This window comes from Bubalus bubalis, chromosome X (genome assembly GCF_019923935.1).
Source record: "Bubalus bubalis isolate 160015118507 breed Murrah chromosome X, NDDB_SH_1, whole genome shotgun sequence".
Classification (NCBI taxonomy): Eukaryota; Metazoa; Chordata; class Mammalia; order Artiodactyla; family Bovidae; genus Bubalus; species Bubalus bubalis.
Window position 1 is genome coordinate 87,796,347 of NC_059181.1, and position 26,916 is coordinate 87,823,262.

A 26,916-nucleotide genomic window follows, 5' to 3' on the forward strand; every position below is an offset into this window, starting at 1 on the left:
TGATGCAGGCACTAATAATGGTTACTATTTATCTAGTGCTTTATATTTTACAAAGTGCTTTCACATGTTATATTGCTCATTCCTCACAAGTGCTCTCTGAGGTACAAACAATAGATGAGAAAACTGAGGTCCTGAGAGGTTACAACTTTTCCTCTAATTAGGGAAATATTAGCAACCTCATCAGGGTTGCTCTAATCTTATTCTAAAGCTCATGTTCCATTGATTCTACTAACTTATCCTTATAATAAAATGTGAAACTCTCAGGGGAAGAGGGTTGGAAGAGGGAAAAATTGGGAGTTTGGGATTAGTAGATGCAAGCTATTACATATAGGATGGATAAACAAGATCTTACTGTATAGCACAGGGAACTATATTCAGTATCCTCTGATAAACCATAAAGGAAAAGAATATGAAAAAAAATATATGTATAGCCAACTGAGTCACTTGGCTATACAGCAGAAATTAACACAACATTGTAAATCAACTATATGTCAATAAAATTTTATAAACAAAGAAAAAATGAAACTACCTATAAAATGTGTTTAAAAATAAACAATACATTTAACAAGTTCAGCCTTAAATCTATCTAGGCTACTCCTCAGGCTAACCATGTACATGAAAACTTCTATGTTTCTAAAAGCACTCCAGAGCAAATCCTACTGAGATCTTAAGAAATAATTTTCAAATCTAACTTCTATTACTTCTTAACATTAAATTTCTCAAAGAGGATACTATTTGTGAAATGCATATGAATAAACTTTAAAAACTCACACATCAATGATTACTCCAAAGAAAAACTATCATATAACATAGAACAGTTAACTTTTTAAAAATTAATTTATTTAATTGGAGGCTAATTACTTTACAATATTGTGGTGGTTTTTGCCATACATTAACATGACTCAGCCACGGGTATACATGCGTCCCCCATCCCAAACCCCCCCTCCCACCTCCCTCCCATCCCTCTGGGTTGTCCCAGTGTACCAGTTCTGAGTGCCCTGTTTCATGCATCAAACTTGGACTGGTCATGTTATTTCACATATGGTAATATACATGTTTCAATGCTATTCTCTCAAATCATCCCATCTTCACCTTCTCCCACAAAGTCCAAAAGTCTGTTTATATCTGTGTCTCTTTTGCTGTCTCATGTATATGGGCGTTGTTACCATCTTTCTAAATTCCATATATATGCATTAATATACTGCATTGGTGTTTTTGTTTCTGACTTACTTCACTCTGTATAATAGGCTCCAGTTTCATCCACCTCATTAGAACTGATTCAAATGTGTTCTTTTTAATAGTTGAGTAATATTCCATTGTGTATATGTATCAGAACTTTCTTATCCATTCGTCTTTTAATGTTATTCAATGCCACTGTTCTTTGGTCAAACAATACTTTAAAAAATAAATATTAATTAAGCTTTGAATACCTTTTAGTGATTTGTAGAGGATCATCAAGGACTGGGTCATTATCAAATGTTTCCTTATCAAAAATTCTTTTTATAGCATAGTTTGCCAGTTGTTCCATAAGAAGGTATGTTTGGTTAATATGTAAAAACATCGAAAAGTAGTGATTCTCCCCTTGGGAACACACATGAATACTCTCTGTCAGTATGACATTTGAAGTCTTTTCAAGTTTTGAGACTGCATCCCAGGAGATAATGAGTTTTACTGCAAATTAGAGTTATAAGCAGATATGATTAAATTTCTCAATGTTGATTAATGTTTATCAATCAGGTCTTTCAAAACAAACAATAGTCACTTAAAAAATGCTATGAACAACTAAAATGCTTTTGAGTTCAAGATTAGTTTAAATTTTGAAGCATAACAATGAACATACAACAACTGATTTTAGGAACAGATATAATTCACCAGGGAAGTCCCTAATTTTAAATAATTTTTAATCTTTTTTTCTGATTTGATATTTAAACCTGATATTAAATTTGGTATTTCAATTTATACAATTATATAACTATTGGGGTAAAAGCTATACATGTGCTATGAACAGTACTGCTTGATTCTTCTTTGTAGCTGTAGGACATTAGGTACTATGATTACTACACATATTGTGTATTGTATGTTTAAAACAATTATTTAAATATAGATTGAAGCAAGTGCATAGTTTAGAACAAGGGAAAAAAAGGATATGTCAGATCACCATCATCATTTAATATTCATTTGCTTCCCACAACAGGCAAGGCATTCTATATACAATTCAAATGGTTCTTATGTTAAACAACCAGTCTTAAAAGTATTCTTCCCCAGATGAAGTGAACTTTTAAATGTATAGTTTAATTACCTTTAATATCTATTCTATTACTTTACATGCAACCTAATATCATCACAAAGTTGATAGGTAAGTTTGTAAATTCAAAGTCATAGTAAACAACAGAAACCACTTACTTTCTGATCCTAACAAAAAAGAATAGAAGCTCAGAAAATTGGTGCTAAGATATAGCCAACCCTGACAAGGAACCCGTCCTTTCCAATAACTGCACGAGTAATAGGTAACTAACTTTTCCTGCTCTGGCAAACCAAAACATTTTTCAAATTTCAAAAGGGCTTCTCGAAATTTTTCAGGATCGTCTTCTTTTGCAAAAGAATGTTTTCCCTCTTCAGCAATTAATCCCTAAAGGAGACAAAATAATTTCTGAAAATTAATAATTATCCATCAACAAAAATACACCTCACATGTTTAAACAGTTCCTTGAATAAAACTGTGTATACACATACACACATACCTACATCTCTTATGACAGAAGTGAGCAGATCCTCTTTAATTTTGTAATTAAATTTCTTTAAATTTGCCATTTTGTAATTTAATCTTTTCCTAATGCCTCAAAAAAAGCTACCAAAAATACAGGTGCTAAATATTATCTTGATTGAGTGAAGGGTTCATTCAAAGAGATTCTGAAATGAAAATATCCCTAAGTGCACTCACAAGGGCACCAAAGAATAACCACTAAGTTTACAACTCTCTTTAGCTCTGATTTTGATATTTATATGTGTGCTTCTGCCAGTCCTGAAAGGTGCCAGTAAAACAATGAGCTTCTATGCAACTTTCATCCTCAAATAAAAGAGTCGAAGAGTTTAGTATTCCATCTACAAACTATATCCATGCCACTTACTCTTATCTTTCCTTGTACAAAATTAGTAATATCTTCATTTGAATCAAACACAGATAAGGTCTTCATGATATTTTCTTCTAACCACTCCCAATGTTTGGTTATTTCTTCTCTGTCAGCACCTGATTAATAATAAAAGAGAAAGAGAGACTCAAAGAAAACTTCACACACACAAAAAAACTGCTCTTGATATTTATAAGCTTAGTTTAAAAAGCTATAAAATAATATTTGCTCTTTTAAAAAATGATCATCATAAAGAAACAGGACACAATGTTTATTCTCCATGTCATCCTTAAATGTGAGTATGAACACTAGTTTTTGTTATAAATAGAAAGAATAAAATATTTAATGAAAGTGGAGAAAAGTAAATACAACTCATTCGAGAAAAGATATAAAATTTTAAAAACAAGGTGCCAGTAACTGGTACCTACAGTAACCAGTTCTTTTAAGAGAATATATCAAGTGTGTGCTCAGTTGCTCAGTCATATCTGACTCTTTGTGACCCCACGGACTGTAGCCCGCAGGCTCCTCTGTTCATGGGATTTTCCAGGCAAGAATACTGGAGTGGATTGCTATGCCCTCCTCCAGGGGATCTTCCCAACTCAGGGATCAAACCTGCATCTCCTGCAGCTCCTGCATTGCAGGCGGATTCTTAACTGCTGAGCCACCAGGGAAGCCATGATATATAGTGTATGTGTGTATTTGTTAGTTGCTCAGTCGTGTCCGACTCTTTGCGACCCCATGGACTGTAGCCTGCCAGGCTCCTCTGTACATGGGATTCTCTAGGCGGGAGTACTGGAGTGGGTTGCCATTCCCTTCTCCAGGGGATCTTCCCAATCAAGGGATTGAACCTGGGTTCCCCACATGGCAGGCAGATTCTTTACCATCTGTGCCACCAGGGAAGCCCAAATATATAGAGTACTAGAATATAAATATACATAATTTAATCTTTGGTCTTCAAATAATACAGTCAGCCCTGTGCCTGTGTGACTGAAAACAGCATGCATATGACAATCCTATGCACACTGCATAAACACAGATCTCAACTGTGGCAACCCTCAGGAGTATGGAGCTTTCTCTCAGTCAGCTCTTTCATTAAAAAGTCTAGTCAACTTACAGAAATTTTATGAAAGAGATTAGAAATCCTATAGCAAGGTTAAATCCTTGTGATCTGCTGAATCAAGGTTAGGTGGTTTACTGAGGGTCAGAGTACTTGCATTGACAGTCAGTATTATGCTTAACTCTGGGTTGCTTTGGTTTGAAGAACATTTTAATATTTTAATATCTATCAATTTTCCCCTATAACCAACATACTTTTAAGATCTCCCCAGCACTGTAGATTATACAAATCTCACTCAAAAGAAATATCCTGACTTCTAAGTATGTTTTATGACATATGGAGAGTGAAACATTAAAAAATGCATTGATGGGCTTCACTGGTGGTCTAGTGGTTAAGAATTCATCCACCTGCCAATTCAGGGAACATGGGTTCTATCATTGGTCCGGGAAGATACCACATACAGTGGACAACTAACCCCATACCTCACAACTACTGAGCACACGCACCGTAATTACTGAGCCTGCGCACCTAGAGCCTGTGCTCCACAACAGAAGTCACCACAATGAAAAGTCTGCATTGCAATGAAGAGTAGCCCCTGCTCACTGCAACTAGAGAAAGCCCATATGTAGCAACGAAGACCCAGTGGCAGCCAAAAATAATTTTTTAAAAAAGTATTGACACTTCAAAACTGCCTATTTCCTACAGATCAGTTAGAACTGTATTCATGTTACTCAAGTCATCACACCATGTGTAATAACTTTCTTTAATGAGCCACAAATAAAAGCCATGGGGAAATTTTAAGGCCTTTATTGTGGCCCTTTAGGTATAAAGAAGCTTCACTAATAGGTAACTACTATATTTCTGTGAATTTCCCAGGTGGCTCAGAGGTAAAGAATCTGCCTGCCAATGCAGGAGATGCAGGTTCAATCCCTAGGTCGGGAAGCTCTCCTGGAGGAGGAAATGGCAACCCACTCCCATATTCTTGCCTGGAGAATACCACAGACAGAGGAGCCTGGCAGGCCACAGTCCATAGGGTCACAAAGAGTCAGACATGACTGAGCAACTGAACACACATGTACTGTGTTTCTGCATCAAGTTAATTGGGAAGTAAGTTGTATATTCATCCTTTTTTTTAAGAAATGAGGATATAATTTCAACCAACTCAACTTAGAGCTGAGGTTATAGACATCTCATGATGTCAGCAAGTATAATATCTTCTATATTTAGTTTAAATGGTATTCAATTTGAAAGAGTCAAGAAAAAACACTCATCAGAAACACTAAAGGAAATTGAGAGGGAGATGCAAAAAACAAGCCACACAGTTTTAAAAATTAATTGTATGCTATATGTTCACACACATGAACTGTCCAGAAGTTCACATGCTTTTGTATTTTTTAAGTATATCTACTTTAAAAAGAGAGGGGGAGAAGAAAGAATCAGAAAAAGGCAACCTTTCAACATTAAAAGAAACCCATAAATCTCAGATTCTAATTTAGACCAACATTGTAATGGCATCATTAAAGAAGTAACAACTATCACTGTATTTTTTCTTAATTTTGAGTTGCTATGTTAAGAAGAATCATCCTAATTCCTTTTCTACCACAATAGATACATGTGGAAGAAACTGAACCACCTGAATATGGACGCATTTGAACATATTCATGGATGAATATGTTGCACTACGTGTAAGTTATCCCTTCATATTTCAAGGATATGATGCCTTGTTTAGGTTTTCAGGCTTATATTTTCTTCGAGATCAGCCTTTAAGTTTTGGGCTTGATTCTCCTCATCTGAATTATAAGAGATGAAACAAAGAACTTCATGGGGGAGGTTCTCATCTTCCTAGCAGTTGGGTTAAGCAGGAAAGGTGAGTTGAAGAAAGGAGTCAGATTAACAGTAGCACTGACCAAAATTTGCTCAGAATCAACACTGCCAGAACACATGCTTCAGGTCTCACATATTAATTGATTTTTAAAAAATCTGTAATCTTTCTTAAATAGATATTTTTCTAGTCTCTCAAAGTAGAGCTGCACATTTAACTCAATTCTAAATTAAAACAACTGGAGAGATTCTATTACCATATAGGTCATTACAAAGTATTAAGTAGAGTTCCTTGTGCTATACAGTAGGTTCTTATTAGTTATCTATTTTATAGTAGTGTGTATATGTCAATCCCAATCTCCTAATTTATCCTTCACCCTCCCATATACCTCATTTGTTTTCTACATCTGTGACTCTATTTGTAAGTCAACTATACTCCAATAAAAAATAATTAAAAAAAACTGGGGAGTATAAATAAATTTAAATATTCAGTTCCTTAAGATCCTTATTTGTTTGAATTCTATGTTTTAAAAATCATACTCACCACATGCAATTGACAGGTAAACTTGAGAATCTGGTGTCTGATGTAGGATGCGAAATGGAGCTACTTTTGCAGTAGAGTCTAAGACTGAATCAAGAGTCCCAACCAAAAGTCCTGTTGTAATAAAGAGACTGTTGAAACAAGGATCTTACAAGAGATAAAATCAATATTGCTTCACACGAATAACAACCAATGGTTTTTTTTTCATTTCTAACTCAAAGCTTCTTTACAGAGATTTTTCTTAAAGAAAAAAGTACAATCGGGATGAAGAGATTACAGTGTTCCAGTGTCATTAGTGCTTTAAAAATTATCTTTCAATAAAATAATGTCAGATTCATTTGTCTAAACCTCATGATATATTTGCAGCACTTATTTACCTCCTTTACAAGGTTATGTATAAAGCAGATAAGAATGCAGATTCTAGTACCAGAGATTTTCTAGGTTTGAATCCTAGTACTAACTTGTGTCAACTTGACCCAGTTGTACTTACCTTTTCTTCATTCTCATTTGTAAAATAAGGGGTTAAAACTGGAGCCTACCACAAAAGGTTATTGGAAAGATAAAATGAGTTATTACACATAAAACACTTAGCACAATGTTAGCACATAGTAAAAGACTCAATGTTAGCTAATACTATAAGAAAAACAATGGATTTTAACAAGATAAAAATCTTGATTAATTAAAATGCTTAAAGGGGATTTTTTTCTTTTTAACATTTAATTCCTCAATTTCAAATTCAAGGTTTTTATTACTTAGCTTCAATTTAATTATTTGATATTTCCTACTCCTCCTAGAATAAGTTTCCTGTTTTCTTAATTTCTCCCTTAAAGTCTTTGCATAGCAAGTCTGGGGTTCCCTGGTGGCTCAGTAGTAAAAAAATCCACCTGCCAATGCAGGAGACCTCAGTCTTATCCCTGGTCCCGGAAGAGTCCACGTGCCATGGAGCATCTAAGCTCGTGAGACAACAATTAAGCCGGTGCTCTAGAGCCAGAGAGCCACAACTACTGAGCCCATGTGCCCTAGAGTCTGTGCTCCACAACAAAATAAGCCTGGGCACTGCAACTAGAAAGTAGTCTGGGCTCTCTGCAACTAGAGAAAAGGCCCATGCAAAGCAACAAAGATCCAATACAGCCAAACGTAAATAAATAAATAAAAACTTAAAAAGTCTCTGCTAAGCAAGTCTCTTTTTTACCTAGAAATGTAAATGGAAGTCTTGTAGACCAGTGTGGCTAATCCAAATTCTATGTTTTCTTCAAGACCCAATTCCCCTAAGAAATCTTCATTGGCAACCCCAAGCAATTATGCCTTCCCTTGTCTCTGATTATACACAGCACTTAAAGTCTGTATGATACAATCCAGCATTCTGATTATTAGGTTAGTTATTACAACTACTTTCTAAGTACTTCATGTATATTAATTTTGCCTCTTTACCTAGATTATTAGTTCTCTGAGGACAATAACCATGTCTTCTACCTCTAGGTTTCTTTTTTTTTTTTTTTTTTTTAATTTTATTTTATTTTTAAACTTTACATAACTGTATTAGATTTGCCAAATATCAAAATGAATCCGCCACAGGTTTACATTTCTATCCCTAACTTTCAGGAGCAAAATTTGTTAACTTATCAGTGAGATGGCTGAGAAACATAAATCAATCTTTCTTTTCTGGAAGCTTTGACTGGTTGAGTGTTGGTTTTACTTTATGAGGCATTCCTCTTTGATTTAGCATACAGACTTAAGAAAAAAATAACTCAACTATAAAACAGGCCTTTGGCTATTTTCCTATCTTTACCCACTTAAAAGGAGTTAAGATTTCAAGCAAGATTTGAATGAGAATATAGGTACATTGGCAGATGTGAGGTAGGGAGTTATTATAAGCATAGAAGGAAGTAAATTAGAAGAGTAGAAGATAAAACAAAGAAATAAAGAGAAACTTGGCTCAGGTGAAAGGAAAGGGTGGGAGAGAGATGTAGGAATTGGTAAAAACAGGGGTCACAAATGCAGCATATCAATTAGCAGTCTTAAAGGGCAGTCTTAGAAGGAAGATTTTGGCAATCACAACATGTGCAGATAATAGGAAAAAGCAATTATCTGATATGAAAAAGTTATAATATGAATTGAAGATTAAGAAAAAGAAATATGAACACCTACACAAATATTATGAAAGAGATGGTACGGGGGAAGAGAGAATGGGAATGAAGACGTGAGATATAGGAAGTGATTCTATGTCAACTAATGAGGGAATTACTGAAGGGTTGGAGATAAAAGGAAAAATAAGTCTATCACTCTCAGTATGAAAAAGTGACTGTGAGAAATTGGAGATCTGGCTAAGAGATTAGGATAAAGTAAGAAAAGTGGGAGCTGGTGAAAAAGAAAAGTGGGAGTTAAACATATGCAGATAGCCTCTTCAGAGCAACTTAACTGAAATTATTCAGGAAATAGAAAAAAAAGAGGATGTTTTCATTTTGAAGATGGGAAAGTGAAAATACTAAAAAGAGGCAGCGAAAGAAAACCAAAAGAGGGAACTATCTTCAGGTTGAAAAAATGGAATCAAGTATATGAATGCGTGTTTATATAAACAAACATACAATGACTTAACAAAATTGTCAAAATAAGGAGTTCAAATAAAAGCATTCATTAAAAACAGCACTATTAAGCTGCTGGATTTGGCTCCCATGAATTTAAGTTCTAAAAAAGCTTTCAAAAAAGTTTTTGCAAATTTGCAAGGAAAATTATTTACTGCACGTTTTGCCACATTTCAAAGAAAAGGAGCTCAAAGTCTATTTCCTTCTTCATATACACTAGAAAAAGCATTATTAGAAGAATGGGAAAAAGAACAAAGAGGTCAAGAAAAGTTTGGCTCAGCTGAAAGTTAACATGGAGTGTGGAAGTGTGAGGAGGCAGAAAGGAAAGGAGAGACTACAGATCATTATTTCTGAGTAACATAAGAAAAATTAGCTCTTCGATAGAAAGTTTGAGACTGGGAACAAAGTAGTGAAAATCACTGGCATGAAAGGTCATTGTTTTTGCAACAGAAATGTTTGCAAGATTATAAGTGCTTTACACTATGCAGAAAGGAAACTGGTCAGTTTTGGTAAGTGCTTTAAATCTGGGAGCTAGTGCAAAACCATGCAAAAAATAATTTGGAAGCTAGTGCAATACATTTCAAGTCACTTGGGGAAGTCTTGAAGCTTATTAAGCTATAATCATCATCAAGTCCCTGCAAGTCATTCAGGAATTAATATGTACCAATGTCTGGGTTCTAGAAGTACAAGAAAATAAGCAGAGAACTTTGGGTTGCTTTTCCATATAAACAGAGGTTTATCATCTGATAGCCTGAACATCCAAGGTCATGAATCAGCCTACATATAGGAAGATCTATAGCAATAGAAACGGGCTTCCTTGATGGCTCAGAGATAAAGAATCTACCTGCAATGCAGGAGCCTCAGGAGACATAGGTTCAATTCCTGGGTGGGAAGATCCCCTGGAGGAGGGCAATGGCAACCTACTCCAGTCTTCTTGCCTGGAGAATCCCATGGACAGAGGAGCCTAGAGAGCTACAGTCCATAGGGTCACAGACAGCTGGATATGACTGAAGTGACTTAGCACGCATGCATAGCAATAGTAAATTGGGAAAAGAATACTGTCTGTCAGCTGCAGGACAGAACAAGAGAGTTAAAAATATTAAGAAACTCAAAAATCATTTTTTGAATGTCTATAGCTAAGTAAGGTAATGTTCTACACCATGTTAAAGGAAACCATCGCCATAGTTGATATGAAATATTTTTTATTAAATAATACAGCAAGATAACAAAAAGCAAGGTTCTATGATTTCAAAAAACAGACAACTTGCGGGTAATGAACTGTTCATGAACCAATTATTTTTGAATGGATAGAGATAGAGCACCACTGATGTCAGAGATGAAAAAATATCCTAGCATGTCATATGGTCCAACCACCGACACATTCATCTATTCTATAGTATCCCTGATTGGAAGCCTAGCTTTTCCCTTTTTAACTCCAGAGTTATCCCAAGGGAGCCTATTGCATTGGTGGGAATGTCTACTAATTAGAAACTTATTTCTAAAATATTTTTACAACTGACCCGTGAACAACGCAGGGGTTAGAGGTGTTGACCCCCACGCAAGTCAAAACTGCATATAACTTCATAGTCAGCCCTCCATGTCTGCAGCTCCACATCCACAGATTCAACAGACTGAAGACTGTATAACACTGTTGTATTTACTGGGGAAAAAAGTCATATAAAGTGGACCCATTCAGTTCAAATTCCATGTTGTTGAAGGGTGAACTGTAAATTTCTAGATGTTATATAATTAAAGCTAGCTTCATGAGCTTATGACCTGTCCATAGGGCCTCATGCCAGAAGGGCCCCATGCTTGCTTTAATACTCTGCTGTTACATCTTTAAATTCTTATTTTTTTAACATAGAGCCCTGCACATTTTCTTTCTTCTTCCCCCTGCATTTTCATTTTGCACTGAGCCACATACATTAGGTAGCCAATCTGGGTTACAGTGGTTATCTCTGGGCAGCAGGATGATGCGTGGTCATTATTTTCTTTTTCACACCTATACATATTTTCTGAAATGAACATTTTTTTTAACCTTTACGATAGAAAAATGAAAGTATTTCTTACACACTTTTAAAAAATAGAAAATGATGGTCTTCCTTAGGGTAAATACTACTTTTGCAACTTTGGGGCCATACAAAATATATGCTCTATTCAATATGGTAGGACTTCAAATATTATTAATATGATTATAGTTTTCTTGTCTCCCTGTGCTTATTCTTCTCATCTACTGGCTTAAAATATACCTAGTTCTTTCATCTGTTTGTTGTAAGAGATTGTCTGAGTCTCTTATTATTTCTCTTAACATACCTATTTGTCAAAGTCTCATAAAATGTGTCTTTCAAACCTGAATATGAGATAAGATCTGAACAAATGCAGGGTTTTTATACTGTAGGCTACATGGTTCTATTAATGCTGTCAAAGATCATACTAGCTTTCTAGTCATGATGTCATATTATCATCATACTAACCTTGTGATAAATTAACCTACTTTGACCTTTTTCACAAACACAAGCACCAACCTACATATTCTCTGTCCTGTACAGTTGATTAAAAAAAAACATAAATACAGTTTACATTTACCTATGCTCAATTTTATCTCATTGATTTCAACTGAGCTTTTAACTTGTCCAGATCTATCTGAATCTTGACTTTATTTTCCATGATAGTGATTCTCAACTGTAACTGCAAGTTTGAATCATTTGGGGGAGGGATTTTTTAAAGATTTATTTATTTTAATTTATTTTATTTTTGGCTGTGCTGGGTCTTCGTCACTGCACAGGCTTTTCTCTAGTGGCGGCAAGTGGGGGCTACGCTCTAGTTGTGGTTTGAGGGCTTCTCACTGTGGTGGCTTCTCCTGTTGCAGAGCATGAGCCCTAGTGGGCGTGGGCTCAGTAGTTGCAGCTCCCTAGCTCTACAGTACAGGCTTAATAGTTGTGGCACAAGGGATTAGTTGCTCTGAGGCATGTGAGATCTTCCCCGATCAGGGATTGAACCCATGTCTCCTGCATTGGCAGGCAGATTCTTTACCACTGAGGTACCAGGTAAGCCCTGGAGGAGTTTTACAAACTACTCAAGCTCAACTTTTAAAACCACTAAAGCCTGCTACTACTACTACTACTAAGTCGCCTCAGTCGTGTCCGACTCTGTGCAACCCCATAGACAGCAGCCCACGAGGCTCCCCCGTCCCTGGGATTCTCCAGGCAAGAACACTGGAGTGGGGTGCCACTGCCTTCTCCAGTGCAGGAAAGTGAAAAGTCAAAGTGAAGTCGCTCAGTCGTGTCCGACCCTTAGCGACCCCATGGACTGCAGCCTACCAGGCTCCTCCGTCCATGGGATTGTCCAGGCAAGAGTACTGCAGTGGGGTGCCATTGCTTTCTCTGACTGAAGATTCTAATTTAATTCATCTGGGGTAGGGCCCAGGTATTCTATTTTTCCTTAACTGTGTTTTATAAAAACTTTCAAAAAGAAAAGAATAAACTAAAACTTCTATGTGCCCATGACATAACTTCAGTAATTACCAACAGTTTGCCAATCTTCTATCATTATTCCCTCCTAGAGTATTTTAAAGTAAATCCCAAATATCATATCATTTTACTCATAAATACTCCAGTGTCATTTAGTTTGTTTAAAAAGGTTCTCAGTTGAATCTAACATGCAGTCAGTATTGAGAAAACTGATCTATGGTATTAACTGTCACTTTCAATTTTCAGACACCTGCAAATCTGACAAACATTTTTTTCTTATATTAGGTTAATAATAATATGAACGAGTAGGCTGAGTGTTGGATGAAGGGACGCTCTAAAATAGCCAAAGCTTGGTACTCATTATCATGTGCTAGTTTAGTACGCTTTCATTTGACAAGTGGCTTTTTCTGCCTGTACACTAGATTGAGGACATTGTGTAAGGCAACACTGCTCCAGCTGCAGAAGTTATTAAAATGCACTTCCTAATACAAAGAACATTTAATTTCCATTCTAAGTAAAACACTCAATTATAAACTTTGACAATAGAAATGACTGTTGAAACTTTATAATGGATTCTGTATCTTGTCTTCAGTTGCCAGGTTTACCAAGTCAAACAAGTACACCTTTACTGAATTTTTTATAATCTCAGGTTCATTAAATGTTGATGAACAAACTAATTGGTAAACTTAGTAGGAAATACATTCAAATAGGAGAAAGTAATGTTCTCAGTAAAGGCCGTAGGTCTTCCTCTTTCTACTGCTTTTGCTGCCAGTTCTAAGTCCTTAAAACAAGATTGTGAACTCTTCTTTTACAATAATCCAACAGACATAGCTGACATTTTGAAAGCACTAAAAGCTTTTAGAAAACAGTTAATAAAAATAATTCTCTTGTCTTATTTTCCCTCTCCTTGCATTTTTTACAGACATTTACTTGAAAACTAGATACACATAAGCACTCATTTCCTTCCCTAACTGAAAATAAAGCTTTGTTTCATTAAAGGATTTAGATTTTGTAAAGGTAAGTAATTGAGCATAAATGGCAGATTACAATGTCATGGGGAAAAAAGAATATAAGAATTATCCATCAAATACAGCTATACTTCTAAAGATTAAAACAGAGAAATATGAAAATTGTCATCATCTTTATTTACAGCACCTTAATACACTTCAAGACTTATACATCAAGGTGCAAAAAGAGTAGCCCTCAGAAAATTAAAGAAAATAACATCTGAATTCCTAGGGGAAAAGCAAAAAGCAAGTGTGGCAGCAAATGGAAACTCATATATAGTACAGTATTTTTAAAACATTGTTTAGAAGAACTAAAGCTGGCTACTGGTTGGGGCATAGACTTGGATTACTGTGATATCACGATGGCATGATCACTGACCAAGAGCCAGACATCCTGGAATGTGAAGTCAAGTGGGACTTAGAAAGCATCACTATGAACAAAGCTAGTGGAGGTGATGGAATTCCAGTGGAGCTATTTCAAATCCTAAAAGATGATGCTGTGAAAGTGCTGCACTCAATATGCCAGCAAATTTGGAAAACTCAGCCGTGGCCACAGGACTGGAAAAGGTCAGTTTTCATTCCAATCCCAAAGAAAGGCAATGCCAAAGAATGCTCAAACTACCGCACAATTGCACTCATCTCAAATGCTAGTAAAGTAATGCTCAAAATTCTCCAAGCCAGGCTTCAGCAATACGTGAACCGTGAACTTCTTGATGTTCAAGCTGGTTTTAGAAATGGCAGAGGAACCAGAGATCAAATTACCAACATCCGCTGGATCATGGAAAAAGCAAGAGAGTTCCTGAAAAACATCTATTTCTGCTTTATTGACTATGCCAAGCCTTTGACTGTGTGGATCACAAGAAACTGGAAAATTCTGAAAGACATGGGAATACCAGACCACCTGACCTGTCTCTTGAGAAATCTGTATGCAGGTCAGGAAGCAACAGTTAGAACTGGACATGGAACAACAGACTGGTTCCAAATAGGAAAAGGAGTACGTCAAGGCTGTATATTGTCACCCTGCTTATTTAACTTATATGCAGAGTACATCATGAGAAACGCTGGACTGGAAGAAGCAAAAGCTGGAATCAAGATTGCCGGGAGAAATATCAATAACCTCAGATATGCAGATGACACCATCCTTATGGCAGAAAGTGAAGAGGAACTAAAAAGTCTCTTGATGAAAGTGAAAGAGGAGAGTGAAAAAGTTGGCTTAAAGCTCAACATTCAGAAAATGAAGATCATGGCATCTGGTCCCATCACTTCATGGCAAATAGATGGGGAAACAGTGGAAACAGTGTCAGAGTTTATTTTTCTGGGCTCCAAAATCACTGCAGATGGTGACTGCAGCCATGAAATTAAAAGACGCTTACTCCTTGGAAGGAAAGTTATGACCAACCTAGATAGCATATTCAAAAGCAGAGACATCACTTTGCCAACAAAGGTCCGTCTAGTCCAGGCTATGGTTTTTCCTGTGGTCATGTATGGATGTGAGAGTTGGACTGTGAAGAAGGCTGAGCACCAAAGAATTGATGCTTTTGAACTGTGGTGTTGGAGAAGACTCTTGAGAGTCCCTTGGACTGCAAGGAGATCCAACCAGTCCATTCTGAAGGAGATCAGCCCTGGGATTTCTTTGGAAGGAATGATGATAAAGCTGAAACTCCAGTACTTTGGCCACCTCATGTGAAGAGTTGACTCATTGGAAAAGACTCTGATGCTGGGAGGGATTGGGGGCAGGAGGAGAAGGGGACGACAGAGGATGAGATGGTTGGATGGCATCACTGATTCGATGGACATGAGTCTGAGTGAACTCCAGGAGTTGGTGATGGACAGGGAGGCCTGGCGTGCTGGGATTCATGGGGTTGCAAAGAGTCGGACACGACTGAGCGACTGAACTGAACTGAACTGAACTGAAAGCTGGCTATGATTTTGGTTAGTTTAAAACAAAAGGGCAACTAATTTAAGGATAAAAATCAACAAATGTGATTACCTCTTGTTTTAAAACTTCACTTTTTTATACTGGAGTGAAAGAGAAAAAAACAAAACCATCTAGACTGAATTCAAAGGGCAGTGGAGACAAAAAACAACAAAGGTTTCATTCTCAAGTCCTTTTGAATTTCTATCTCCAGTTTTCCAGGTTTTCCTCTTCTGTAGATGAGGGCATTGTTCTTCAACAGACCTTTCTGGTTGCAAAGGGCAATATATCTTGAGTTTCCTATTTTCAGCCACAAATAAGTGAATCTGGGGTACTTACTGTATCCCCCACAACTGCCATCTTTTGCTTCTGCACTAGCATATTATTCCTCTCTATCAAGCCACATCCCAGATCTTGTTAGTGCTGAGAGATGGCTAATTTAAAAAAACAATCCAAACTGGCTTTTGACAAGTTGCTCCACAGATGTCATGCTGGAATTCTGCCACCAGAATACCACCTATTGTTATTAATCACTGCTTTTAGGAAATCTTTGTATCATTTAACAGGAAATTAGATAAAGCATACTTTATACCAGATCTGGCCCTGGAAAATTGCTTTGGGAGTTTCAAATACTCCTCATGCATGACTATTTATAAGCCACTCACACCAGGCAGATATTATTACTGACTACCCCAATAATTATATATTTGCTTGCTTACTTATTATTTGTCTGTCCTACCAGATTATAAAGTCTATGGGGGTATAAGTTATTTTTGTTTTATTCACCACTGTATACCCAACACCCAAACCAGTAGCCGGATACCACCCATTTCTCTGCTTCTTTTCACAGTGAAATTCCTAGACAGAATTATATATATTCAGTCTGTTTCAAACTATCTGCTTGGCTCATGTACTCTAGTCCCTCTGGTCTCTACTCATAGGTCACCTTAAGGAAGCATTCCTAAACCACACTTATCTAAACTACCAATCCCCTCCCCTCTCTATTACTATACCTTACTTTATTTTTCTTTATAGCATTTACTGCTACCAGCCATATATTAATTTGCCTCCCTCAACTAAAATGTTAGCCCCATGAGAATGGGGATTTTGTTTTGCTCACTGCTATTATCTGTAGCACCTAAAACAGTGCTTGATTTTTAGAAGTCACTTGGTAATTATCTGTTGAGTATTCACATTTAGGATTTACTCTTACCAGCAGTGCTCATATAGCAGCAGCAAAAGGAGGAAAACTGGGCAGATTTTCTAACATAAAAGTAATATAAAATCCATGTCATAGCTGTACAGCAACATGGGAAACAGTATAGTCCCATTTATTTTATTAATTTTTAGCTTATTTTACATCCATACTCCTTCCACAGCTGTCCACCAGCAGCATGGCCTTTCACCAGCTGAATGGTTATTTCTTCTTCAAGTATTATGTTTTGAAAAATATAACATAGACAACTAGAGTTACACACACTCTTCGACACCACTCAGAAAGACAAATGATGCTTGTATCTATAGAAGCACTGTTTGAGGACTTCTGGGTTTGGGGCAATAGCAGATCAAAAAGAAATGCTGTCCTGCTATTTTAGTCTAAGTCCTCTTAAATATCACTGTTTTGGTTTTGCAGTGTTTTGATTCTGCAGTGTTATCACTGCATATTGTATAGATCATGGCATCCAGTCGCATCACTTCATGGCAAATAGAGGTGGGGGAAAAAGTGGAAACAGTGGCAGATTTCATTTTCTTGGGCTCCAAAATCACTGCAGACATTGGCTGCAGCCACAAAATTCAAAAATGCTTGCTCCATCGAAGAAAAGCTATGACAAACCTAGACAGCATATTAAAAAGCAGAGACATCACTTTGCCAACAAAGGTCCGTCCAGTCAAAGCTATCGCTTATCCAGTAGTCATGTATGGATGTGAGAGTAGGACCATAAAGAGGGCTGAGCACCAAAGGATTGATGCTTTCGAACTGTGATGTTGGAGAAGACTCTTGAGAGTCCCTTGGACAACAAGGAAATCAAACCAGTCAATCCTAAAGGAAATCAGTCATGAATATTCATTGGAATGACTGATGCTGAAGCTCCAATACTCTGGCCACCTGATACGAAAAGCTGACTCACTGGAAAAGACAATGATGTTGAGAAAGACTGAAGGCAGGAGGAGAAGGGAGCGACACAGGGTGAGATGGTTGGATGGCATCATTGGCTCAATGGACCTGAATTTGAGCAAACTCCAAGAGATGGTGCAGGACAGGAAAGCCTTGCATGCTGCAGTCCATGGGGTTGCAAAGAGTTGGATATGACTGAGTGACTGAACAAAAACTACTCCAAATCAATTTCTACAAGTTGTTGTTCAGTCATGAAGTCATATCTGATTCTTTGTGACCTCATGGACTACAGCATGCCAGGTTTGCTCAAACTCATGTCCATTGAACCAATGATGCCATCCAACTATCTCATTTTCTGTCGCCCCCTTCTCCTCCTGCACTCAATCTTTCTCAACATCACGGTCTTTTCCAGTGAATCAGCTCTTCATATCAGGTGGCCAAAGTATTGGAACTTCAGCATCAGTCTTTTCAATGCATATTCAGTGTTGATTTCCTTTAGGATTAACTGGTTTGATCTCCTTGCTATCCAAGGGATTCCCAAGAGTCTTCTCCAGCACCACAGTTCAAACGCCATCAATACTTCAGCACTAAGGGCTTCCTCATAGCTCAGTTGGTAAAGAATCCGCCTGCAATGCAGGAGACCCTAGTTCGATTCCTGGGTCGGGAAGATCCACTGGAGAAGGGATAGGCTACCCACTCCAGTATTCCTGGGCTTCCCTGGTGGCTCAGCTGGTAAAGAATCCACCTGCAATGCGGGAGACCTGGGTTTGATCCCTGGGTTGAGAAGATCCCCTGAAGTAGGGAAAGGCTACCCACTCCAATATTCTGGTCTGGAGAATTCCATGGACTATACAGTCCATGGGGTGGCAAAGAGTCAGATACCACTGAGCGACTTTCACTTTCAAGCCTTCTTTATGGTCCAACTCTCACATCCGTACATGACTACTAAAGAAACCATAGCTTTGACTATACAAACCTTTGTCAGATACAACATGGGAAAAGTAATTACTAGGAAAAAATGGTACAAATATAGATCCTTATTTGCTCTTCAGGTAAAGAAAATGGCACTAACAAAGACAGAAATATAGATCAATGGAACAAAATAGAAAGCTCAGAGATAAATCCATGCACCTATGGACACCTTATCTTTGATAAAGGAGGCAAAAATATACAATGGAGAAAAGACAATCTCTTTAACAAGTGGTGCTAGGAAAAATGGTCAGGTCAGATCAGATCAGATCAGTCACTCATTCGTGTCCGACTCTGCGACCCCATGAATTGCAGCACGCCAGGCCTCCCTGTCCATCACCAACTCCCAGAGTTCACTGAGACTCATGTCCATCGAGTCAGTGATGCCATCCAGCCATCTCATCCTCTGTTGTCCCCTTCTCCTCTTGCCCCCAATCCCTCCCAGCATCAGAGTCTTTTCCAATGAGTCAACTCTTCGCATGAGGTGGCCAAAGTACTGGAGTTTCAGCTTTATCATCATTCCTTCCAAAGAAATCCCAGGGCTGATCTCCTTCAGGATGGACTGGTTCGATCTCCTGGAAAACTGGTCAACCACGTGTAAAAGAATGAAACTAGAACACTCTAACACCATACACAAAGATAAACTCAAAATGGATTAAAGATCTAAATGTAAGACTAGAAACTATAAAACTCTTAGAGGAAAACACAGGCAGAACACTCTCTGACATAAATCACAGCAAGATCCTCTAGGACCCACCTCCCAAAATAATGGAAATAAAAACAAAAATAAACAAATGGGACCTTATTAAACTCAAAAGCTTTTGCACAATGAAGGAAACTATAAGCAAGGTAAAAAGGTAGCCTTCAGAATGGGAGAAAATAATAGCAAGCGAAGCAACTGACAAAGAATTAATCTTCAAAATATACAAGCAGCTCATGCAGCTCAATACCAGAAAATCGAAAAACCCAATCAAAAAGTGGGCCAAAGAACTAAACAGACATTTCTCCAAAGACATACAGATAGCTAATAAACACATGAAAAGATGCTCAATATCACTCATTATTAGAGAAATACAAATCAAAACCACAATGAGGTATCATCACATGCTGGTCAGAATGGCTGCCATCAAAAAGTCTACAAACAGTAAATGCTGGGGAGGGTGTGGAGAAAAGGGAACCCTCTTACACTGCTGGTGGGAATGCAAACTAGTACAGCCACTATGGAGAACAGTGTGGAGATTCCTTAAAAAACTGGAAATAGAACTGCCACATGACCCAGCAATCCCACTGCTGGGCATACACACCAAACTAGAACTGAAAGAGACACATGTACCCCAGTGTTCAACACAGCACTGTTTACAATAGCTAGGACATGGATACAACCTAGATGTCCATTGGCAGCTGAATGGATAAGAAAGTTGCGGTACATATACACAATGGAATATTACTCAGCTATAAAAAGCAATGCTTTTGAGTCAGTTCTAATGAGGTGGATGAAACTGGAGCCTATGATGCAGAGTGAAGTCAGAAAGAGAAACACCAAAACAGTATATTAACCCATATATGTGGAATTTAGAAAGATGGTAACAATGATCCTATATGCAAGGCAGCAAAAGAGACACAGATGTAAAGAACAGATTTTTGGACTATGTGGAAGAAGGGGAGTGTGGGATGATTTGAGAGAATAGCACTGAAACATGTACATTACCATATGTGAAAAAGATGGAGAGTGTAAGTTTGATGCATGAATCAGGGCACTCAAAGCCAGTGCTCTGGACAGCCTAGAGGGATGGAGTGGGGAGGAAGGAGGGAGGGGGGTTCAGGATCGGGGGGCACATGTGCACCCATGGGTGATTCATGTTGAAATAAGGCAAGAAACACAATATTGTAAATAAATTATCCTCCAATTTAAATTAACTAATTTAAAAAATGGCACTAAACAAATCATTCCTTTATCAACAGATAAATGAGTGTCAAATGTTTAATTAGTTGCTCACAAGTTTCAAAACTCATTTGACTCACGTAACAGTGCCCTGAGATACTGAAGATAAGTTCTGTTCCCATTTTACACGTGACAAAGCTTTTATAAAACAATCACAACTAAACAGACACATAAAAATATTAAAGAATCAGGGAAGATAAAGGAAATAGGGTTAATGGGGTACATGGAATCACTGGACTGGTGGTGCATTCATGCATTTGTGGATTTTGGCTTGTAGTTGACTTACTAAAAAGAAAAATCTCATTAGGGTAACCCCTGGGGAGAGCAAATCACACTGCGCTCACTTCCCTTTCTGGAAGTTCTCAAGTTTTCCTTAGCAAAATATTCCTGCATTCCATACTCACAAAGGATACAGGTGAAATTAAGTAAAAATTACCTTCAAAGATCTCTTTGAATGATATGACAAGAACAAACAGGTCTGTAGGTTTTGAAAAATGAAGGTTGGTCAGTGTCATCACTTCTTAGTATTCTTTTTTCATTAGAACAAAATCTATTTGACAGCAAATATTAATTTCCCACTTACATTATAAACCTCCAATATCTTAACCAAAAAAAGAAAAGAAATCAATCTCTTTGCACACAATCCACATCATTATCACTTTAACTCTTGAGGATTGAGGATTCATGACCCTAAGGTGAACTAGAGTGGTGGTTCCCAGGCTATGCTTAAGGGAGGAGAGACCCTAGCAGCAAGCAGAGGAGGGAAAAGGGCAAGAGAGCAGTGTATTAACAGGTATGTGAAGAAAGGCCTGAAGCTCACAGGTATGCACTCAATAATCCTTCCATTACTACCTAGAAAAAGCGGTGACACTGACCATCCTTTATGTCTCAAAACCTCCTGCAAAGCTGTCCTTCATCATTCTAAGAGATCTTTAAAGGCAACTGTTTACTGGATTTCACATGGATACACACTCCAGGAAGGGAAGACGAGAGGGGAGCATACAGTGTGATTTGCCTCCCTAGGGGTTGCCCCATGGGATTTTTCTCTTTAATAAGCCAAAATGATATTTATTAATTTACACTGTGGTGGGGTGGGGGCGGTAGACTGGGTGGGAGGGTTGATGTTTCCTTATGTAAAATGAAATGTCAAGGCCACTATTTAGCACCCAGGTCCCAGTAATGAGATATGTGGGAGGCCAAAATTTTATCAGCTGCTTCCTTTGTGAGTATGGAATGCAGGAATATTTTGCTAAGGAAAACTTGAGAACATTTTCAGAGTTGGGTCCTTGAGTTGGGAGTAGGGAAAAGGGAGAGAAAAACCTTGTGTTTTTGAGGGATGGTCATGAAGAACTTTTTTAAAGGTTACCTAATTGATTTTTATGTGTGTGTTTATTTATGATAACTCACATAGTGATTTATTAAGTTTATATAAATATCATAAAATGGGAAGCTCATTTCAAATGTTATCATGTTCTAGTGTTTACAGATGGTTTAATTTCAAAGTAGTGGTGCCAAGATGCAAAAAGGGATAAGGAAACATCCTCCATTTTCATGTTTTATTTCTTAGTCTAGTTCTACATCACAAAAAAGTAAGGTCTACTGAAGGAGATTGTCAGTCTAACACAAAAGAACCTGCTCACACTATCCAGATATGGAAAATTCAAGAGTAAAATACTGGGACTTCCCTGGTGGTCCAGTGACTAAGACTCTGAGCTCCCAGTGCAGAGAGCCAGGGTTTGAACCCTGGTCAGGGAACTAGACCCCACATGCTGCAACTAAGACCCAGTGCAGCCAAATAAATAAAATTTTTTAAAAAAGAGTAAAATACTCTCAACAAACTATCTAAATTAAAGCTTCCTAACTGGCAGACCTTCCTAGGTCCCATACTAGAGTACTTAATAGAATGTAGCCCCATAATTTCACTCATGTAGTAGCTCCCATCTGACAAGCAAGTTGTTGATTTGTGCTTAATAAGCCAAATATGCATAAATTATTTTTAATTACATAAAGCCAAGTGGTAAGTGCCAGAGAAAAGTCATTACCCTTATCATCCAGGAGGAACAAGGAATACTGCAAGGTAACTGCAAAAATCTAGAAGGGTTTATTACTTCTCTAAATGAAAATCACTTTATCTGAAAAATAATCTTATGTATAAAAATTTTTTCACAAGATATTCCACCCTGCTGGGAACTAGGACAATTAAGTAAGATACAGTTAGGCAAATGCTAAGTAATCTTACCAAATGCTAAGATATCCACTAGAAGTGTTTCAGAACATTTAGAAAAGGACTTCAGAATTCTAACTTCCAAGTTAGTCACCTGCTAAAACCATCCTAGGGTTCTCTGTTGCTCCAATTCCATTACTAGAATTTAAAAAAAAAGAGCCAACTAACTTCTCCAAGTCCACAGCTAAATTCATTACATTGGTGGTGCTTATTGCCAATTATCACATGGCCAAGAAATGAAATCTTAAAAAAAAGTACAATATTAGCATCTCTAGGTGTTCATTTTCTTCATTAAAATAAAATGTACAAATGAAAGTCTTAAAGGGGGAGCATGTAGCATTGGATTTTAGCAAACAAAATGGACAAAGGCAAGCTTATACTAACACAGAATCAATCTCCTATGAGAGCGAATCCAAATGTGTATTTGTGGTAAAGCACAGCAAAGCTGTTGGGTTCACAATTTTAAGAATACAGTAATTGAGCAGCCATGAAAATCAGCACACACTTTTGCTCTGGACCAAAACGAACCAAATAAACCTTAAAAACACCTCCTTGCTCCATTCTGAGCCATCTTAATTTACATGAAATATAATAGCGGTAACTCTCATGTGGTAATTTCAAGCATTCTACCACACCACAGATAAAGACAAATATGCTGAGATACGAACTGACCACAAAAATGGGGCTATACCTGTTCTCATCATACAGGTGTGGCAGAAATCTTGGTTTATTTCTTCAGACAAACCCTCTCTTCTTTTACAGAGATGGGGCTAGAGTAAATGCGAATGGGTGGGAGACAGGTAAGAAACTGGTGCAACTGATGCATGCTTTAAGAAAAAGCACCTCAAAGGAATTCCCTGGTGGTCCAGTGGTTGTGACTCCCGGTCTCTTGATGCCAAGAGGCCTGGGTTCAATCCCTGGTCAAGAAACTAAAATCCCACAAGTCAAGCAGCAACAAACAAAAAAGACAGCGTCAAATGAAAACCCAAATAAAGAAAACAAGGAGTGATTATATAAAGAAAATTTGCAACAAGTAAAAACATATTTACTACTACATAATAGTGATTTGCGGAGAAGGCAATGGCACCCCACTCCAGTACTCTTGCCTGGAAAATCCATGGACGGAGGAGCCTGGGAGGCTGCAGTCCATGGGGTCACTAAGAGTCAGACGTGACTGAGTGAGTTCACTTTCACTTTTTACTTTCATGCATTGGAGAAGGAAATGGCAACCCACTCCAGTGTTCTTGCCTGGAGAATCCCAGGGACGGAGGAGCCTGATGGGCTGCCGTCTATGGGGTCACACAGAGTCGGACACGACTGAAGCGACTCAGCAGCAGCAGCAGCAATAGTGATTTGATTCTCAAAAATCTGATTTACCTATTACTTTTCAGGAACACAGTAGTTGTAACAAAGTGACATAAACTTTGGTAAATGTGGACAGGAGCACCAGAAAAATTCTGGTCAAATAAAATTATGGGGAACCAAAATTTTATGCTGTAACAATGGGCTGGAAAATATATTTTAAATATATTCTGATCTGTTTTCAATGGACTCAAATGGGCAAATTACATCACTGGGTAATTATGAACATTGATTCTCAAATTTTAATCTGGAAAATATATACATCTACTAAATGGAAAGACTCCTCTGCAAAATAACACTTCTAATTTTTGAAAATTATAAAGTGGCAAAACATCAAGTTTTATCAGGCAATTTTTGTGGCGGTATTTTCAAGAGGGCTCTTTTAGAAGCTGAATAGGATGAATAGGTCATGCAAGATATTTTTTTAAATGTCCCATAGGACCTCAGAATTCTCACCACACTACCTGGATCTTGAAAAAAAAGTAAATAATAGCACATGTTCATCACCATCTCAACAATACACATTGATTTGGCGCCTATAATCTTTCATTTCATCCTCTCAACTCTGAGGTAGACACCATTTAACAGAAGAGAAAAAGCAATGCCTTCAGTTATTTGGTTCTAATTACAATTTGCCTGGTTTAGCAGTTACAGGTCATAATTATAATTTGCCTGGTTTGCTGATTATTTCCCTCAAACCCGACCCTCTGCCACTTATCTCGATTACGAACACTTCAAAGACAGGGAACTGAATATTAATTATCTTTGTATACTAGCATTCCATATGGCACACAGTAGGCTCTTAAGGTTCAATGAATGAAAGAATTTGTCGAACATCATTCAACAGGAGATTATGATGGGACTAACAAGCAGGTTTTGAGACACTTCCTTTTCATTCCATCTCGCTGCTGAATTAATCCTGGACCATCACTTCAAGGCCACAATATCGAACTAGAAGTTGTCACGAAAATGAGCTCTGGTCTCTTCAGTGACCAAAAGTTTGCACCTGCCCAAGAAGGCTGGTCTCAAAACAAAGTTCCCAGACTAGACATAAATAGAGTTCTTGATTTGTAAATCAAAGAAGTGAAGGCAGGATGGATTAGGCGGGAAGAGAAACTTCCGTTTGTTTAATCGGTTTGCTTTACAACCTTGGCTCTGAAAGAAAGGGCAGTCAGCGCCAAACACTCAAGAAAGAAACGAGTTACAAAGGTTACTTTGGGAGGGGATCCCAAGGATCGAAAACTTGGAGACAAAGTGAAAAACGCTAAATGGGGAGGAATTAGCAATTCTGAGACCTACTCCTCACCTTCCCCCCGCACCCCGACTCTCCCCTCCCCCCGCCCAACCCCGACTCCCGAATCTCTTTTGACGCCCAACCCCCTAGATGTGATTGGAGTTCCTCCCTTTCTCCTCATCCGTCCTCCCACACAATTACCCCCCACCACCCCTCCCAGGGTGGTGGCTAAAGATGGGGGAGGAGGGGAGGTTGTGGGAAAAAGTTAAGTGCACAACTGCGAACTGGCCCTGATCACTAGCCTAAAAGCGATCTGCCCACGTCTAACGCTTGTCACCAGCCCCCTCCCCCATGGGTACTCTGCCTCTGAAAGAGCCCCTCCTTTACCTCAGATTCTTCCTAGGCTTCAGAAAGAACCCCCTCCTCCCTTTCGCCGTCCCACCCGAAGACCGACTGCTGGTCCAGGGAGGCGTTCTTAGGACTCAGTGAGGGCGATGGAAAGGTGGTGGGGGGAGAAGAATCCGAGTCCCACCCACCCCCACCCTCCCCGCCCAGGGTTTAGAATCAGGTGGCGGGCGGCGACGAGTAACTGTCCCTCACCTCCTTTTAAGTACCAGAGAACACGGGGCCCGAGGCAGGGAGGGTGGGGGTAATGGCCACATCTTACCTGTGAGTCCCCCGCCGCCTTCCTCCCCGTAGCCCCGACGCCGCTGCAGCACGAAGTAGTCATTGGACCTTTCCATCATCCACAGCTTCAGCGCATTTTTCAAGAGCACTTCCTCGGGCTTCAGCCACATCGCGAAGAACTTTATGCCGCCCTGGAGCAGCCACCCAGATACCCTCCTCACCTCACCCCTCCACTCTTTTCCTCCCCTCTACTTCTCCTCCCACTAAATCTGCCTCAGGCGGCCGCCGCTAGAGTTCTGCTTTTCCACACTTCCCCCAACCCTCCCTTCTCTCCCACGTAGACAGCGAGATTGCCAATTCCCTCCCACAGCGCTAACGCCCGACTGGGAAATAGTCCTGTTCCTTTCCCTTCTGGGAATTGTAGTTTGCTTCCCGCTTTCCTGTACTCAAGCACTTGGAGCGCGGGACTCACTTCCCACAATCCATTGGGGTGAGAGCTGGGTGCGCGTGCTTTCAAAGCGAGTCCAAGCCACCAGTTCAGTGGATTTTGCCAATCGAAAGTTTAAAGCGGTTTTTGGAGCGAATAAGTGAGGCCCGGGTATAGAGGTGTTGTTTCTTCTCATCCTTTTACAGCTGAGGGTGTTAAACTGTAGTAAATATTTTCCGGAATTTGGGGGTAACGAACGGCCATTCTGGGAAGGAGCAGTAGCGGTAACTAACGTTTTGTTGTTCAGTAGCTCAGTCGTGTCCCACTCTTTGCGACCCCGTTGACTGTCGCCCACCAGGCTCCTCTGTCCGTGGAATTCTCCAGGCAAGAATACTGGAGTGGGTTGCCATTTCCTTCTCCAGAACTAACGTTTAATAAGCTCTTGCTGCTGCTGCTAAGTCGCCTCAGTCGTGTCCGACTCTGTGCGACCCCAT

At 38.6% G+C, this 26,916-nt stretch overlaps 1 protein-coding gene across 2 annotated transcripts in view; it reads right to left on the bottom strand.

Moving 5' to 3' along the window:
• TBC1D8B (TBC1 domain family member 8B) overlaps positions 1 to 26,328 on the bottom strand; it is a 75,328-nt gene extending 49,000 nt beyond the window's left edge. For both annotated transcript variants that reach the window (XM_006052780.3, XR_003106617.2), the window contains exons 1-5: positions 26,036 to 26,328; positions 6,551 to 6,661; positions 3,129 to 3,247; positions 2,404 to 2,629; positions 1,431 to 1,671 (exon numbers count right to left, since the gene is read on the bottom strand). In XM_006052780.3, the coding sequence (XP_006052842.1) occupies positions 1,431 to 1,671; positions 2,404 to 2,629; positions 3,129 to 3,247; positions 6,551 to 6,661; positions 26,036 to 26,165 (827 nt within the window). In that variant the 5' untranslated portion in view covers positions 26,166 to 26,328. The remainder of the gene's footprint in view (positions 1 to 1,430; positions 1,672 to 2,403; positions 2,630 to 3,128; positions 3,248 to 6,550; positions 6,662 to 26,035) is intronic.
• Between the last annotated feature and the right edge of the window lie 588 nt (positions 26,329 to 26,916).